We start from the raw sequence: 18,558 nt of genomic DNA on the forward strand, positions 1-18,558 counted from the left end.
CGGTTCAGCTCACATCATTATCACAACACAGATGCTTCTTGGACTGCAATTGTCTGAAAGATACAAACGCATCTTCCTAACAGAGGTGGTGACAAAGCAGCAGACTGTTCACTCAAACCTCATTCAACTCCCTGTCTGGGCCAGTGGCCACATAAATAATCTACCCTTTTTAGATACCTGTGACCATAACACTCCTGATATGGGCAGCAGTGAGCTCTTCCAGGACAGGCTTTGTTTCCCTCTTTAATCGATTCTCCATTATCAGCAGACCCAGGAATGTCAGATCAGATTCTACCTCCTCCCTAAGAGTAAAGAACAGACAGACAGTTTTAATTCTTCTTTTTGCCTTTGGCCTGATTTTGCATTGTATTGTATGCATTGTATTTGCTGATAGCCAGTTATAACTGTTAACCATCCCACCTAACTCAAAAGAATTAAAATAACTTGTTAGTTTTCAGCAGTCCCAGGCTGTCTGTCTTTTGTGATGCTATTTCAATACCAGCAGGGCTTACTTCCCGCTGGCAAGCGGTGCTGGTTGTGTATGGAAGACCTTCACTTGATTTTTCATTCTTCTCTTCTCTTCTTGTTCTGAAGAATGAGTTCAGTACATAGCCAGCTCCCAGCTCATGTTTGCTTAATTACCAAATCAAAAAAGAGCCAATTTCAACCTACCTGCTCAACATATGAATATGAAGCCTGATGGATAAGTTGGACCGTTTTCCATTCATACACCATCCTTAGCCAGCATGAAAAAGCACCCTGAATTTCCTGCAGGATTCCCAAACTGTGGTGGTCTGATTTGGAAAGTTCACGCACACTAGACCTTCTCATTTGAGGACTGTACAACAAGCACACCTTAGTAAACCTATCTGCTACTCTTGAAAGTAGGACCTGAGCAAACAGCACGGGAGACCTCCAATTCTGTTCTCTCCGACTCTTTTCTTTACACCTGTGCTATTGCCTGTTTTATAGTCGAACACATGCAGTTGAGAACAGAACAGAATTTAGTAAACAATCCCATCCCTGAGTCATAAACTAGAGGTCTCTCAGGGAGAGAGGTTGACTCTGAAGAGTCTTAAAAAAAATTAAAGCTTTCAAACACTTATTTTAGCCATGGTAGTAAGAAGGAGGTGATGCCAAACACTTGTATTGCAGTCAGAGTAGCTGAGTCAGGTGGTGCCAGAATAGTCACTGCTTTCACAGCAGATCTTGTGTTTGACCTCCAGTTTTCTTTTTTTCTCCTGGTAGTATATACATCACGTATGCTATAACTGCACACACAACTGCAAAATCCAGGACATATCACACACACTTGCTCATTGGGTCGGATAGGTCTGTTATGACACCTGTCACAAGAGTTAAACAAACCACTTGCACTTTGCCCCAGTGTCACTGGCCCTTTTAGCAAAGCAAAAAGCACTGTAAAAGAGCAAGTGAGCCCCATCTGAATTAGGACCTGCAGCTAGTAAGCAGAGAGGAGAGCAGATGCTAAGCAACCTCCAATGTTTCAGAAGTGATGTTTCTGGATTATCACAGGCAAAAGCTAGAGGGATTTGGGTAAAAGTATATGGATTCAGGTGTAGGTGTTTTTGTGTGAGGCTTGTGGAAAACTAATACCACGAGCATACCAAAAGAGTTTTCCGGCTTCTCTAGAAACTAAAGAAAGCTAAAGCTAGAAAGCTAAAGGATCAGACTGAGACAGAAGCCAAACTCTGCTGACTTTCACTGGGCTAGAAAACAGTAATAGGGGTAATCTGCTGCCTTTGCTTAATCAAGGAGCCGGGATAACAAAAACAAACAAACAAACAAAAGACTTCTCTTCAGCTAAAAGCCTGGATAAATCTGCAATAAGATTGGTAGAAATGAGGAAGTGAGAGAGGGGTGTACTAGCCTTTAGAGCGTACTACAGTCATACTTCCTGTGTTGATCCACTGTTAAGATTTGTGTAAGGATTCTGGGCATGTGCTATAAGCATAGGGCAGTGAAGTGCCCTTTACCCATTCTCATCCAGGTTTAAATCAGATTCCCTCTGGCCTAAATCCAAGAAAACTCTGTACTACAGCCCTGCTTTTGGCAGGGGTGTTGTGGTAATGGTACTATGTGAGACACCACTAGCCCATGGCTGAATGTGGCTGCTAAGAAGCAGTCTATGGCTTACCTTGTTAGATCAGTAGATTGCTTCCCCGCCTGTAGAGATTTACATGCCAGTCCGATGACCCTAAAGCCCTGTGCTGTGTAGAGCAGAAGCTTGCTTTCAAAGTTTGATGGGACTGTGCAAAAGGGGAAAAGACAGTTCATCAGGCCATTTGACTGCTTTCTAATAAAAGGAAGCCTTGCAGCAGAGAAGGTTCCTATCCCAGAGGGCAGGTACACCTACAGTCTACCAATAGACCAAGGACATGAAGGAAAGCTGCTGAACTGAACTTTGCTCAATAAGAAAATCATTGATCTGCCACTTTGCACTTAGTACCCTAAGCTATTTTGCAAAGTCTTACCTCTTCCAGTGTGTCATGAAGGAGCTGTGCTCTTCTAGCCACCCTCCCAAGGCTTGGAGAAAAATGAAAACTTTTTTTGGTGTATACTGGACCAGTAGAGAACTTTTTCAGGTATCTATTCTGGCAGAGATGGTACACCTTGTACAAGAGTTGGTACTTGCTTTCATCCCTTAGCAGTCCTTCTTTGCAGAGAAGGCCTGTGTGAGAGCTTAGCCTTAGACTTGGAGCACAACAGAAAGACCCTAACTTGTTAGGCTGAAGGATAAAGTCTTAGACCCAGAAACCTCATCTGGACCTTCCTCTTCACTGCACCATCAAAAGTCACTTATACACACGTTTCTAGGAAGCATTTATAAATGTTAGTTACCTGTTTCTGCTCTACATAACATGGCTACCATTTCTGGAGCCCCTTTTGTGAAGACCTGCTGTTCCCCACCAATTTCCTGGGCAATGACAGACATTCTCTGCAAAGCTGAAGAAAATGGAAACTGATGTAAAATGGTAATTCCTTCCACCGGGGCCTAGGAGAAAAGAAAGTGGATTAGATACTGCAGCAAGGATTTTAAACTCAGGCCAAAGGATTTTAGGTCTCTCCTTTGGGCCATGGTAAGAAGCTAACCATGTACAAGGGGCTAATTTGTCACAGTGGGACAGAAAGGACTGATACATAAAGAAGAGAAATTTGTAGAGAAATATTTGGCTTAAGCGGTAGGAAAACTTCACTGACAGTTTCAGCAGACTGTTAGATGTCATATACTGAAAGGAACTCACCAGTCCTGTTTCTTTAACAGGACTTTGCTAGGTCTTACACTGGTTTTGCAAAGGGAAAATGGATGTCTGAAAGTGCCTCCTTGGTGTATGTCACCAGTAACGGTCTGACATCAACTACCAGACTCCACTGCAGACCCAAGTGCTGTTAAGAGATCTTCACTACTCAGCTGAGTTTCGATTGAGTGTCAAGCCACCAGAAGAGGCAAATTGTTGAGCTGGACAATCTGTCATCCAGCATCCTCCTGCTTCTGGTGTGAGCAGCAAGCTCGCCTAGGCATCTCTTTTTAATTAGCGAGAGCAAGGCAATCTCTGCAGGCGGTACAAGAAAGACAAAGTGTGGAAGAGCTGTCTTGGACTAGGACAACCAAACATTTCTCTACTCAAAGGTAACTCTTACACTGACAGTTTAACTTGATCAGGAATGTGAACCTTGCAGATAGCTTACACTGCTGGCTTTAGGCCCGGGTCTAACAATTGTGGCATGTGTGGATCCTTGACCTTCAATCTGGTGTCCACTGGAATCATCTATCACCTGTGTATTGAAAGAAAAATCTTTCAGATCCCAGCACCAGTAGAGCTGAAAGGAATGTCAAGGAATCATTTAGAGCTTTTCCTTCTCTCAAAACAAGGTATCCTATTTATTCCTGAGGACGGTCTCTCTGATCTCACTCTAAAACGCTCCAGTCATGGAAAACCCACTTCCTCCCTTGGCAATGAAATCCAGAGCTTCACCAAGATATGCTGTACTCTTGCACAGCAAATAGATTATGTCCCCTCACTGAAAATAAATTGTTTATTCATGACAACCCACTTAAATATGCAAAAATCTTTAGCTATAGCATAGACCAAATGGGAAAATAATTAATAAGTGTTTGTATTAATGTAAAAAGCAGCATCCTCTGCTCTTCAAGTACTCCACATATCAGCTGGGTTTTTTAATTGTCACAACATGACTGTGAAGAACAAAAATATTTTATGGTGTCAAAGGGCACATGATTATTAATGTTTCACAGGAATTATTTAACAGGATTATTCCTGTTTAATTTAAAACTTCAATGGATGTCTGCCTAAGGTGAAGATGACAATGTGATGCTCCTGGGGAAAAACATCCTCTAATTCCTATATTACTGGATAGTTTATTCCTTGAAACTTGTCTTTTTTACATATTTTGCAGATACAAAACAGACAGGTGTTAAGTACCGATGTTCACCCACATAACTAGCTAATCCTATCCTGAATCTCTTATCTTGCATCATTAATGGCTTGTGGCTGTACCTTTCACCAGGTAATTATGGGCTGCTTTCCTCTTATCCATCTCAGATTTGCAGCCTTTTAGTTTTCATAAATGCTCATTCCCCTTCCCCTCCCTGCAACTATCAGAGAGTAAATGGCAACACCGATGACTGTTTGTACGTAATGGGACAGAGACTGAAAGCAGTGCTTTCATAGCAGCCTGGGATTTCAAACCTGAAGATGGTAGAAATATCTCCACATTGACAGAGCTCTAACAAAGTTTGAAATCTTGTATCTAGTTCAAAGCTTGCAGAAGTCTGTTATATGCTCTGTAAAAGCAGTCTTAATCTGCATATAAGTCACATTTGGGACTTCCTGTTATCTGGCAGCAGCCACAGTCAGAGCTGATACCCCAGTGGGATTTGTATGATATCCACCACTTCCAGTCAAAAGAGCTAAGTACTTAAAGTACCCCTAGGTGAAAGCTCTAGGTAGAAACAAGAAACATTTCTCCAAAATCCTGAGCATGTGGTATTTCTTCTGGGTTTTACCTGTTTTACTTCTGTGTTGGAAGTAGCTATTTGCATTGAAGGGCTTGGGACATTTCTCCTTTGTAAGAGCACCAAAACTTCCCACCACTATTTGCACAGCAACAAAGCACAGCTTTACCCAGTTAGTGGCCTCAAACATTTTCACATCCAGTGGGTCTCCTTGGATCTTGCCCTGCCAAACAATTAGCGAATGACAAACCGCCATTGCTCTGAACACTGGGCCCCAAGGCAGGCTGTGGTCCGCAGGGAAGCTGTGAATGTCCTGGAAGCTAATGCAAAAATTATGGTCAGAGAACAACAAACAACATATAACTAACAAAAAAAAAATCCTAGGTCAGGGGGCTGTTAAAGTCCTATCCTGTGGTCAGACCACAAGCACGTTTCTGGGGACTTGACCTCCCTGCCCTGCCCTCCCCTCCCCTCCCCAAGCTACTTCTCATGTGCCTTTTAAAGGCTGGGATACACATGCTCAGAATAGGTGTATTCTGCAAAATTAAGGAATCCATTGGGATGGACAGAGAACAGATTATGATAATATATCTTCCTTGTGGCTTGTGTAAGGACTCTTGAGCTATGAAGCTGATATAAGTTTGAGCATTTTTGTGCATGCACACTTCTGGAAATGTAAATGGGCAAAAACATGGGCACTGAGGGTCTGAGTGGCAATCTCATGGGTAACAGTGACTTCACATCATAAAGGGTTAGGCACCACTGCAGCTTTGAGATTTAACCTAGCATGTCTGCTGCAGACTATGCTTCTTGGACATGCTGTGCCAAATACTGACAACAGTGGCTGCATCATTTCATGTGGAGCAGGACCCCTGGGATAAGGCAACAAACTCATTTTCTAGAGACTACAGAGAAAAAAGTTCAGTTTTGTTCATATGTCTAGGAGGAGAATTCAGTCACTATCCCACCAAATATAAATGCCATTGGTGTGTCAAGGAGCCTTACCAGTTTCTTTCAGAGGGCAGCAAGCCCCAAAGATCCAGGCCATCTTCTGTTAAGGTGCCAGTCTAAGTTAAAATGTACATCTAAATTAACTTCCCACATGAGAACTCCAAGAGGAGTAAAAAGCAAGACTTATTTTAAGAAGTTACTGTCCAGAAAATGCCAGCACAGTACAGAGCAGAAGTGCTATCAGCTAATTCCTGGATTCCAAGAAAAACAACAATCTGCAACAGCGTCTGTTCAGACAACACATACTTAAGTATACAAGATTGGTCAGTGTGTTTCTAAAATACAATGGAAATGCTTGATCAAAACCCATACTCTCCCACCCCTGGCATGGCTCCCATTACTAGTAAGAGAGTAATCACCACATAGCAGTTACTTTGTCAAAGCAGATGAGGTTCAGCTGTCCACACATGTTGATCCTCTGTGGGCTGATGCAGAAGATGCCCTTTTTCTTCAGCCTCCGCTGAGTATAAATGATCCCTGTTGTCAAGGCAGCTGGCAGAGCTGGGGGGACAGCAATAGTGATAACATCCAAAGCCTTCTTCACCACTTCTCCTGCCTCCTCCTGACATAAAACCAAAGGCATTTATCAGCAAGAGGGTAGCAAGCAGTGTTGCTTGGATTATCTGAATGTAGCCCTCTTCATCCTCCTCCCCTCTACTGCAGGTGCTTCAGGCCGTGGCGTTTTCTGCCCATGGTACATCATGTATTCATCTCCCTAAGAAATTAATTACTTCGATTTAACCACAGGCTTTAAGGCTGCACCACTACTAAAGAGCAGCCTCCAGGCCTTCCTTCATTCTCCATGCCAACAAACCTGCCAGGCAGAGCTTAGAGTCTCCTCCAAAGCACATGAGTTCAAACATGCCAGCTAGGTTACTGCAGTCTCAGTCAAGCCCGGTTTCCCATGACACAGCTCACAAGAATCTGCCATTTATAAGGGCATTCGTCCAACTGCCTACAGGCATAGCTCTGGACTCAATGTTAGGGTGACAGGTGAGACATATGGGATGGTGCCGAAAAGGAGGGCAGGATGCATGAGCTAATGATTTCTTCAGACCTTATGTTCTAGGAGTTGTGAAAGGAAATTGCTTTTACCTGCAGGAGGAGACATGGAAGTAGAAGTTGCATTTCTAAAAGCAATCTCTAATTTGGGAGCTTAGAGGTCAGTGTAAAACTGACTGCCAGTATGCTGTATGTCAGCACTGTTATTCTCGGCAGTTGATATCATTGATATCAATCAAAGGATTGAATGCATTTCAAACTGGGGTCCCAGAACTGAGGCACTGCAAACCAAAGCCAATCTGCAGTTCAGAAGGATTTGCAAACCATCATTAGAGTTCTATTATTACTAGTTCTGAGCTTGGGACTTGGACCATAAATCATGTTGCATTTGATGTGCTGAATTTCCATCATGTTCTCATTCTCCCTTCATTGATATTGTTTCAGACAACAGAAGGCACCAGTTTGATAATATTTTGTATCTACTTTGTATTAGAATGAAGCATTTACCACCTTTAGATAAGACAGCCACAGAAGAGAAAGCGCTTAGTATATCATGTGACTGAATCTTACACCAGTCTGACAAGGCAGTTTCAGCTGCTGTGATAACATCAGCATGTATCTTACATATTACAAGGGTGAAGTTAAACCAAAAAAAAAAGGAAAAACTGCAAAGTAGACACCAGGATATGTTCTTAAACATACTTTCTTTGATATCCCGAGGGGAATTAATCTTCTGAGCCAACTGATTGTAGATTATTCCAAAGGAGAAAAATGATTCAAAAGCTGAATTGCAGAATCAACCTTGCAACTCAGGACTTGGACTTTACATTGGCAGATAATTATCAAGGCATGAAATGATTTCTTGAAAGTTTTTGAAGAAGTTCTAAAGCAATTGGGCTTTAAAAATTGCAGAACTACTGTTTACAGTGTACAACTATTTCTTACATTGACTTTCTTGATGCATGAGAATGAGTGAACTGTTCTTAAAAGGGTTTCAGGCAAACTCTCCAGAGATTTACAGACCAATGTAGCAGGGCTGCAAGTGCACAAATAGGCCTTAATTACCCTCACTAGCCTCACCTCCACCCAACCCCCTGGTTATGGGTTCAGGAGCTCCGTTTAAGCTCAAGCCTGGGCCTTCAGTCCCTGTCTGAGCCATGTTGTAGGTGTACCTGCCTCTAGCACTGTCTCCTGGATGGACACCTGTAGGTTTGTGTTGCAGCCTCGTTTCTTGTCCTCATCTCTGCTTCAGACTGGTCTGCCTGAATTATTTACCACTTTGCCTTGCCTGGGACTACTGATGGGCTGTTACCAGCATTCAGCTCCCCCCACCATGTTCAGATACACTGTGACTGTGTCAGTGAGGGCATTACCTGTGCTCTGGTCACCCTTGGCTCCTGGCTTGCCTTCCCCTAGGGAATAGCTGGCCCTTGCTGCTTCCTGATACAGTAAGTCTTAGTTATATATTGACAAACTTGATTAAAAATATAATACAAAATTAATCAACCCTTGATGTATATGGCACATGAGAGAAGAGCTATCACAGTCTTCACAGACGGAAGACCTGGAAAACCAGAAAACATCAGTGAACCTCCTGGAGAAAAATCAGAGAACCTCCTGGAGAAGTCCAGAAAAAATCAATGGAGATGTGGGTGACTCAACTGATACAGGACAGTTGGCTTTGCAAAAGTTTTTCCCAAAAGCTCTCAAGGATATTAAGCTGAGTGATAACTTAGTGAAGGTTATCTCCCTTCCATTCCCCCCCCCCACCAAATGACTATACAAAAAAATATGAAAAAAAGGGCAGAAGAAAATGGGGAGTTCTTTGTAACATCAGTAAATTTCAGGGATCTGTGTTTGCACCTCTACTGTTCAGGGCTCTGTAACATGGAAGGAAGGTGGCTGAAGGGGTGGCCAGCAATCTCTAAATCATGAATAGTACAGGAAACATCAAATAGAAAGCAGCTATTTGCTACTTCTCTACAACAAAAACCTACAGTGCCCCTAGTGATTTTGACAGCAGCTTTAAAAGCATTTTTATGCAGTACATAATGAAACTGTGGGAATCATTGCCACAAGTGCCATCAAGTCCAAGGCATAAATGAATTCAGAAATATATTAAACCACACTCTGGGAGATTTTCAGTGGCTATTACAGCTAGATGATCTAGATAGAAAAGACAACTTACTCAACTGTTAGACCTTTCTCTTCAAGAAGTTAGAAGACTATACCAGGGAAGAATTGTTCTATACTTGCCCTACTTCCTAACCAGTTTTCATAAGCATTTGATCCCAACAACTCTCAGAGTCAGTGGAGAGACAGAGATAGATGGGTCTTTGATCTAAACTGGAGTTTGTGGAAAGATGCCTTTTCACAATGACACATCAGTGTGTCCCATTTAACCCATAACTCACTTGTGAGTTTTCTAGGAATGTACAAAAAACGCTACAAAAACTCTATAAAAGGTACTTGCAGAGTGCTAAGATCTTGGGATCTCCCATTTTTCAGCGTTCTAGAAAGCGTTATGCTAATTACATGCATTGATATTTACATGTACCAGCAAGCACAGGGCAGGCAACACACAAACAGAGGCAGTCTGCATACAGAAGCCTGCTGATAAGACATGCAGTGCTTGTGTAGGATTTGCTAAGACCTTAGTAGAAATGACCTGGGAAACAGTGGGGTTTTGAGACCTTGAAATTGAATGTATGAGAGCCTGTGCATTGTCACAAATTCAATTACATTGTAAAATGGCCTCATATACTAAGGCAAAAAGGAGAGTGACAAGGACCATATTTTTATATATAAATGTATATGAAGCCACTCAAGTTTCAAGTCTCTCGAAAATGGGTGTGACCATTTCTCCTGCATTTAGTAACTCACCCCATTAAGTGCAAATACACACACTGCATAGATCATTCCAATGGCTGCAAATGCTATGAGGCACATCAGGAACCGGAGGGCATCTCTGTACAGCTTGAAGTTCATGGGTTTTGGGTACAGAATGGACCTCACCAGATCCCCTTTGGCTGTATTGAAACCTGGAAAGTCAAACTAAAATCATTCCAAGGGGAAAAACATTTCCAAAAGTTCTCTACAGAGAATGGAAGGCTTTAAAATGACTCATAATTTCTGTAACTCAAGAAAGAAGGCCTAGATCTTTCATTTCGGTGTACATGACCTACTCCACAGAATATAGAAAAAAGTTACTTTTGTGTTAAGGAGGAGGACTGTTTCAATGTCTCAGAAACAAAGCAAAATTCTTCTTTGTAATTATATGCTAGTGCTTTTGTAAAAGTTATGCCAAGCAAACAGAAACAATGCATAATAGCTTAGCTCAGCCCAGGATATTGATTCTCCATCTCACTGTTGTGAATTTGGATTAACGCTTTTAACTTAACGGGACTGGGCACATGAAGTCAGACTGTTCCAGTAAGAAAAAGCATGAAAGGAAAAGCAAACTGAAGTGTTGACTGACCAGTCCGCAGCACCACAGCTTTCACTACTCCTCTGTCATCTGCTTTGGTCTGTATGACCTCTGTTCCACAGAAGAGGACATGTTTTTTGTAATCCTCTGCGCAGTGCATTCTCCAGGGTTTGAAGTTATCAGCTTGGGGTAAGTGGGTCTTTGTTACCGGAATACTTTCCCCTAGGAAAGATTAGCTCAGATGAAGAAAACTTCAGTACACCTTAAAATCAGCTTGCTGACTTTCAAATAATACAGTGTCTAGACATCTAGATGGTAAGTTAAAGGTATTTAGCAGAGAAACCAGTTTAGAGAAATGTTACTTTTATATTGTGACATCTTCAGAGTGAGTAAGAGATTGAAGACTCGCAAGCAAGCAGACTCTGCCAGAGAAAAGCTTTCCTTTGCATCAGTACAACAGCTTCGTCTAGGTCTGAGAACTGAAAGCTGTCCAAGGACTCCGAACCCTGGCTGTAGATATACACACTTAAAAAGAAACCTGAATTGGAGTTGCATGACTCCACTTGATGGCCACAAGTTGTTTACCTAGTTTGAACCTCATGTGCAGGTCCCTACAGTATTCCCTTAGGCAGATTAACCATGACATTCCCCATTTACCCTTCCAAGTAAAAAGGACAGCCTTTAGCTCAATGCTTGACAACTGACAAATATCCTACTTATGTCAGAGCAGATACACTAAGGTGAAATACCTTCTGACACCTGAAGCTTTCTAAATGAAAGGGGTTTCTAGACTTTCTCATTTACATGAAATTTCAGAACTGTGGGTTTCAGCTCAATTCAGATCAAGACTAAATTTAAAGACAAGAAACAGAACTATGAACATCTCCTGCACCAAAAATCCTGCTTTGCAGTGAACCCTCCCACCAGATGCGTCCTCTACTGCTATCACATGAACGTGGGGCGAAGTGTCTGGAGAGCTAGACAGACACTCCAGCAGGTTGGAGATGTTGTAGCGATCAGCAATGAGACATTCAGAGTGACCAAAAGAAATCCCTACAGCCTGAGTGGACTGTGGGCCCTGCATGGGAACAGCTTTGCACTGCACTTACTGCTTTTTCTCCTGTCCTGCTTGCTCCTCTTCACTGTCTACTCTTTCCTTTCTAATTAGAGGATCCCTTCCTAAATTCTGCACCTCAGAAAGGAAGAAAAGGTTGAACGGCCCTTCCTAAAAGTCCACCTTGTCTATTTAGATAAGCTAGGGCTAACTACAATTCAGTCTTTATTATAGCAAACACCCCAAAGAATCCCCTTCTAGGATAGCTATGGACTACCTCATAAGGATTATACATGATAACCCTGTATGTCCTGTCACTGTATGAAGTCACAGGGCTGTGACAGTGTTTTGATGGTAAACCTGGGAGGGATGAGCTGTACCTGTCAGCATGCTTTCATTTACAATGCACTGCCCGCTGATCAGGATCGCATCACAAGGCAAAAGGGTTTTGCCCTCTTTCAAAACCAGCGTATCTCCAGGAACAAGATGGTGTGATTCCAGCTCTTGGAAACCTGTAGGTGACAGGTAATGCAAACTTTGTGCTTCATATATTTCTTTGTGATAAGGAGCAAAAATACAAGGAACTACCTGCTGAATAAATTGTTACTTCTTTATAACGGCTGATAAACAAAGGACCACAAGTAGGACCTAAGAATACAACCTCCAATATTTAGAAAAGCCTAGGCATCAGTTTGAACTGCAGAAGTCCTTCTTATCTCCCCAGGAGCCCAACCAATGGTTATTGTTCCAATGTGCTGACCTAAGTGAAGAAGCTCGGATCTACATTTCTTAGTTTGACTTCATGTTTTTGGATTGTGCTCTAAATACCATGGCAATGAACAGAATTTGCATGGAGCAATTTGATGGACTCACAGCCATTTAATGGCTGTGTGTCTGGCTTTCTCAGCACTGCCTTAAGAAAAATGACGATGTTTTCCTGACAATTTTTTGCTAAGGCTGTGTTCATACAGTTATGAATATGTTTGATGTGCTACAATATAGTTTAGATCAAATTAACCCAATTTGCAGAAGCTAGTTAATTGAGCTGAGAGACAGAAGAGGAAACTGCTCTAGAAGGAATTCAATACTATACATTCTCGATTTTGATATAAATTGCTATAGAAACAAAACACACTGAAGAAAGAAGTGTACAGGAGTCACCTTCCGTACTTCTGCAGACAGTGACCATGATGTTGTTATGAGACTCAACCAGTCTGTGCAGTTTAATCGATTGCTGTAAATTAAAGGAGAACACACAAAAGTGTTACATCTTATTTACATGATGCAATTCATCCACTAACAATTATTCCCTTTTGTTATTTGTGGTTATGAGAGCCCTCATAAACTGGACTCTGGACCTGCCAGAAACTGTACAATCATACAGAGAAAGAAACTCCCCACCCTAATTATGGAGAAGGTGTAACAAAAAGTTACAAAGCAAAGCACTGGAATGGGGAAGGGAGGATGTGGGTAAAGAACCACACAGAGATTAGGATGACTAGGAGGCCAGGCCATTGCACCTGCTACTACACAATGTCATGAGACTAAATCTCTGAGTAACTCTCATAACACTGTACATGTGCATGTTGTAATATCCTGGCCTTTCCCAGACATTAGAAATAAATCTTCCCTGTGGAAAAAGATGAGGTGTCTCACCTGTCTAAGATCATATACAGTCAAAAAAATCGAGAGGAGAGACATGATTATGATGGCAGTGGCATACTCCATGTAATCTTCAGCAAACCACAGACACACACTGAATAGCTGGAACACGTAAAATGGATTTAAGACCTGTTTGGAGAGAAAGTAATACTCAAGAGCTGGCGACTTTTAAATTGCCACAGTATACTCACCCAGTCCATCCTGTTAGAAATGGGCTGGAATAAAAGCTATTGAGTTAACTGTTGTGTCTCCCAACCCCCTTTCTACTTTTGTTAGCAGTAGCCTCAGTCTAATCAGATTGGACCATTTCCATCTGATAGAAGGGCCAAATAATCTGGATCGATAGGATGTTATTTGGGATGTGAATGGCTCAGCCCAAGCCTTGTTTTGCTTGCTTCTTTACAAGAAATGTAACAAAAGTGAGAGAAGAGCAGGTTGTGCCATGAGGATGGACATCATAGGCACATCTCCACAAACACTGTTTAGGCCACATATAGCCAGTCCGTGTCTGAAGAAGATATTGGTGCTGTGCCCAGAGTCATGAGCTCATTGGATCTCTCTGCTGCTGTAGGCATGCACCAGCTACTGCTGTTCACTTAATCTCTGCTCATTAAGAGACAGCTTTTGCCTGGAAGGTTTGATTTCCAATTGAGCTTGTAAACATTCACTGACACTTGTAAGGCCAACAGAATGAGCTTCCAAGACACAGATACGTACAAACACCAAGCAGCCATACAGGCATGAGGATGGAAGACAGGGAACCATGGAAATAAACGAATTTATGGTGGTCTCACGGAACAGCTTTAAATAGGATTTGAAAAGGGAGTGTGCTTGATGAGTGAGTACTGGAAAGCTAATTCGGACATAGGATCCATTATATTCTATACACACCGACTCTACCTCCCCAAGTAGCCTAGAATAAAAGCAACAGAAATGCTTAACCTCTTTGATGAGTAGTTTCCAAACAGGGATCACTGGAACATCAATAGTGTTTGGCCCACATATAACTCTCCTGTATGGGATAAAGATACATCCCTTATAGATAAAATAGTAACAATGTAGCTCACTCAAGAAGTTGCAGCTTTCAGTAGTCCTGAGAGCTTGTATCAATCCCAGCTTAAATAGGCTGTGAGGATCTTTCTCCAAGGAAAAGCTAAAACGTTAAATGTCCACACAGTGCTTATGTCAGAAAAGATGACTATACCAGTGAGATCTACTTAGACAAGAGGTGTAACACAGCCTTTTAAGCAACATAGTCATTTCCTGATTGAGAACAATAACAGTGATGAATACTGAGACATTTAAAAAACTTTGACAAGGAATACACAACACTCTCTAGCCCTTTTCATTCAATTTTTCATGCATGACCATTTCATCTAAAATTATGTGCATATAATGGATACACAAGAAACTCAAGGAAAGTGCACCAACAACAGTGAACTTACATCTCTCTGAAATCCATATGTTGAGTATTTGAGTTTTAAAATGTGTACCTGACATTCTGTTCATTGCAGGTGAGACCAGAACCAAATTTGGCATGTATAGCTGAGCAAGTGTGGTGGTCTTCTAGGACTCTAAAATACAAAGGAGTAGTTTCCTTAGGATGTTATTCACAAAGAAGCTTGACTTCCTCAGACACTTGTGTAACGAGGGTATTGAACTCACCCGACTTTCTGGAACTCTTTTGCATAGATATTCCAGACATAGCGGATTTTTTGTACTTGGATACTTTTCACCTGCAAAACACAACAGGGACAACAATATATGCAACACAGCAAACAAAAATACTCCCAGGCCTGCTTACAGATCTCAGCTAGGCATCCTCACTGCGGTCAAGCACAGATAAAGCAATTTATATGGGGGGCAGGGAGGGAGAGAAGACAGGACTGCATTTACTGTCTCCCTAGTTATCTTACAGAGTGAGATCCTGACCTCACTGCAGGTTCCAGCAAGCTTTACAGATCTTTAGGTCAAGGAAGTACAAAGCAGCATTCTTCTCTCCACATTTTGTGAAGCAAGGAATACAGTCCTCACTCTCGTTTCACGATATGAAGGGAAGAGATCGCTGATGCAGTGGTGGGTACACAGGCAGTTGTCAAAGCCTGCCTTCAGTCAACAGCTCCCTTATCTTCTGTCTGGCTTTGAGGAAAGCAGGAGGCTTTGGGCAGTTTGCAGGCATGGTGCCGAGTCCTTCACCTGAATAGATATGTCAACAGAGAAGAAAGGCCATCCCAGGATACTTCCTGAGTCACTAATGCTAAGCCCTTGCAGAGCAGTTATCCACTAGGAACACATTCTTCCATTTATAACTTGCAAAAGGAGTCTGTCCTGTCCTGCGCAACAATAACAAAGCCTATTAGAGATAATGGCGCTTCATATCGGCTGGAAGAAGGCAAGGCTATACACATAAGTAATAAGGAAATCAGCTCTAGGGGACTCTCCCTACCCAGTGCCATAAGTATTATTATAGGCCAATGAAATCTATACCCAACTCATACATTGACTCAAAACGGAGCTATAACCACAGTCATTAACCTAACAAGAGGTCTGTAGTTAGGATTTCATGCAATAGAAGCTGCAGTATTTGCAATGCTAAAAACTGGAGTGGGAAATGAGGGACTCAACTTGCTGCTGGAACAGGTCCTTGGACAGCTCTTGGGCACTACATATTACTCTGTGGTCTTAGGCAGGTTAAACGGCAAAAAAGGTTTTACAATTGACTTACAAGTAGGGGCTTTTGAATTGCTAGTGAAGGATTAAACTGTTTGCTATTTGCTGCTTTGAAATTTGCTCTTTTCTATCTAGATGTTTTGATTGATATGAAAGTGGTGTTCAAAGGGCCTATTATTTGAGGCTATATTGGGCTTTTTTATGTTACTAATTTGATCCTCTAAAGAATGTTACAAATCAGTACTCACTTTCATACCGTGCTAGTTGATTAAACTAGCTGGCACTAAACTTTCTTATGTACATTAATATATGCCCACACAAAACAGCAGTAATAGCAACAGCTTTGCTCTGCTAAAGTTAGGTTTACAATGAAAATATCTACTAAAAATTGCTATGGATATAAAAATAAATGCTAATAAGTTAGAAATCTATTTCCTGGAAGGGAAAATAGCACTTTTATACATTCCCTGGTGCAGCGATATTGTATCTATAATTAAGATAGGGTTGGACTTGATGATCTTAAAGGTCCCTTGCAACCTCAACAATTCTATGATTCTATGATTCTAAGAGCCAGATATTAGCAAGTGTGCCACTGTATTCTTATTGCTCACACCAATTAAAGGTGTAATGCTAAGCAAGACATGTAACTGAACTGTCTGGTACTTGTTCTAAAATGGGGATAATTATATTTACTCAACTCATGAGGGACCTTGTGATCTGCTTGGACCAATTAATCATCTACCTTCTCCCCAGTGCCTCACTGGGATCTTAAAGCTATGGAACTGGCAGAGACCAGGATACATTTTTGCAGAAACAGTCAACAGTGCAATACCTGACTCCAGCAAATGTACTTTAAAGCACAAATTGGTACATACAAAGGCAAGAAACCAAAATGTGTTTCAGACCCTCCTTGATGAAGCATTCCTGGAAATACCGACACAGCTCTGCCTAGGCACTTTTTGGTTCTATTCCCCCTAAGCTGCCTTCATCCCTGTTTTCACGTCACTGGGGGCGCTGTGATGTTTGGTTCCTCACAGTTTCCCTTCAGATACAGAGCCACCCATAAGTTCCTTGATTCCTGTGCCAGGAATGAGTTTTTTATTTCAAACTCTGATTCGTCACTGCCAACCCCAGTGTCTTGAAGCTCTCCTACTTAAAATATAGGTCTCCTTTCAGGAGCAGTGAGGATTCTTTTTTCATAACCTGCCTTGGAGTAAGAGAGGATTTTGTACACAGGTGAGTACAGTTCTCCAAAATCCCCAGCTTGTTTTTCCACAGCTCACTGTGTTCATCAAGCTGCAAGTTTCTTAGCTGGATAGGTTTCACAGCTCACTTGCACTCCATGAAGCGTATCTGAGATTTGCTATCATCTCCCAGATGCTGCTGAGAATACTTAACTTACTTGCAAACTTGTCTTCATTATGGCTTTGCTGAAGATTGAGTCTTCCTCAGCAGTGGCTGGATAATCTGACCTACTTCTGATAAGTGCAGACACAGAGATCCATGTCACAGTCTTACGAGAATAAATCCGAAATTCATCCTAAATAAATATAAAAGAGAAGTGTCACAATTTCCCTCAAAATCAGACCAAACTCACTATCACCTTGGAGTGAATGATTACAATAGGCCTTTCTAGAGCACTGCTCCAGCTTTTTTTAAAGAACTAACCAACAGGGGCCTCCCAGCACCTGTGACTGACAGATAAATCTACAGAATGGGAGCAGAACGATGGTCCTGTCAAAATGCCGCTACTGCAAATAATTCATTGACTGTAGGTCTGGTGCTTGGCTGATAAGGATGGAATGTGAACATTCAGGTCATGATCTAGGACAGGCAAACAGTACAGGACAATCTGAGATGCAGTGACCATACTCTAAAGGGAAGATCAAACAAACCATAGTGCTGTACTGCAAAATGGATATTTAGTGCCAATACCTTTTCACAGTCATTCCTTTGTTAACACTTCATCGGAACAAGTGTGTTAGCACCATGCCTCCTACAAAAGCACCACAAGCTTTTGCCACAAACTGAACTTGTGATCTTGCTATTTTTTGTAAAATATGTGCAACGTTGGAACTGCCTGATAACTAGTGTTGGTAGTACAGTCTTAAGAGATTAGAGAAACCTAAGTAATAAGTACCCACATGTTAAGTTTCAGTCCTGAACACTGACCCCCATGCATTAAAGCCAACTATGAGACTGACTTATGTATCATATTCAGTGTGTGAACAGTTTGGCAGATGGAGAAAGCTGATTACCTCAGCCAGTCAGGTTCTGAAAGCGCAGTTATTAAACTTCATTTGGAAATCACAACAGAAAAAAAAACCTACCAAAAATAAGTCCTTCTGAATAATTTAAGAGTTCAAATAAACTTTAATAATGTTTATATATCTTATTTATTTGTGCACTTTTCTTCTTAAACTGGTATTTTGAGTAGAATAACATTTATTTTCTGATAATTATCTTTAACTTAAATTTCAGAATTAGTAGACATTGGGATGCAGATTGAGATGGGAAGCAACGAATAACACAGGTGCTCATTATTTGAACTAAAGTGAGTCAAAATTCAATAACAAAAGTGAGTTAATAGGCTCTTATATTGCAATTGCAGAGATTATGATGAATTATGAATGAAGGTTTTATGTGAAGCAAAAGAGAATTCCAAGGATCAAGCTGATGGGATTACTTGTATCCTCATTAGCAGCAGTCATCACATTTGAGAACTGGCATATT

General features: G+C 41.5%; 1 protein-coding gene across 1 annotated transcript in view; it reads right to left on the bottom strand.

Annotated features, from left to right (window-relative positions):
• Positions 1 to 18,558, bottom strand: part of ATP13A4 (ATPase type 13A4) — a 40,676-nt gene that overhangs the window by 12,805 nt on the left and 9,313 nt on the right. Inside the window, exons 3-18 of the mRNA XM_009883369.1 lie at positions 17,228 to 17,365; positions 14,821 to 14,891; positions 14,649 to 14,729; positions 14,098 to 14,167; positions 13,150 to 13,284; positions 12,655 to 12,727; positions 11,874 to 12,005; positions 10,491 to 10,661; positions 9,896 to 10,053; positions 6,384 to 6,572; positions 6,005 to 6,066; positions 5,169 to 5,319; positions 3,712 to 3,798; positions 2,863 to 3,016; positions 2,159 to 2,270; positions 178 to 302 (exon numbers count right to left, since the gene is read on the bottom strand). Coding sequence (XP_009881671.1) covers positions 178 to 302; positions 2,159 to 2,270; positions 2,863 to 3,016; positions 3,712 to 3,798; positions 5,169 to 5,319; positions 6,005 to 6,066; positions 6,384 to 6,572; positions 9,896 to 10,053; positions 10,491 to 10,661; positions 11,874 to 12,005; positions 12,655 to 12,727; positions 13,150 to 13,284; positions 14,098 to 14,167; positions 14,649 to 14,729; positions 14,821 to 14,891; positions 17,228 to 17,365 — 1,909 coding nt within the window. The remainder of the gene's footprint in view (positions 1 to 177; positions 303 to 2,158; positions 2,271 to 2,862; positions 3,017 to 3,711; positions 3,799 to 5,168; positions 5,320 to 6,004; positions 6,067 to 6,383; positions 6,573 to 9,895; positions 10,054 to 10,490; positions 10,662 to 11,873; positions 12,006 to 12,654; positions 12,728 to 13,149; positions 13,285 to 14,097; positions 14,168 to 14,648; positions 14,730 to 14,820; positions 14,892 to 17,227; positions 17,366 to 18,558) is intronic.

This window comes from Charadrius vociferus, unplaced genomic scaffold (genome assembly GCF_000708025.1).
Source record: "Charadrius vociferus isolate BGI_N301 unplaced genomic scaffold, ASM70802v2 scaffold214, whole genome shotgun sequence".
NCBI classification, from domain to species: domain Eukaryota; kingdom Metazoa; phylum Chordata; class Aves; order Charadriiformes; family Charadriidae; genus Charadrius; species Charadrius vociferus.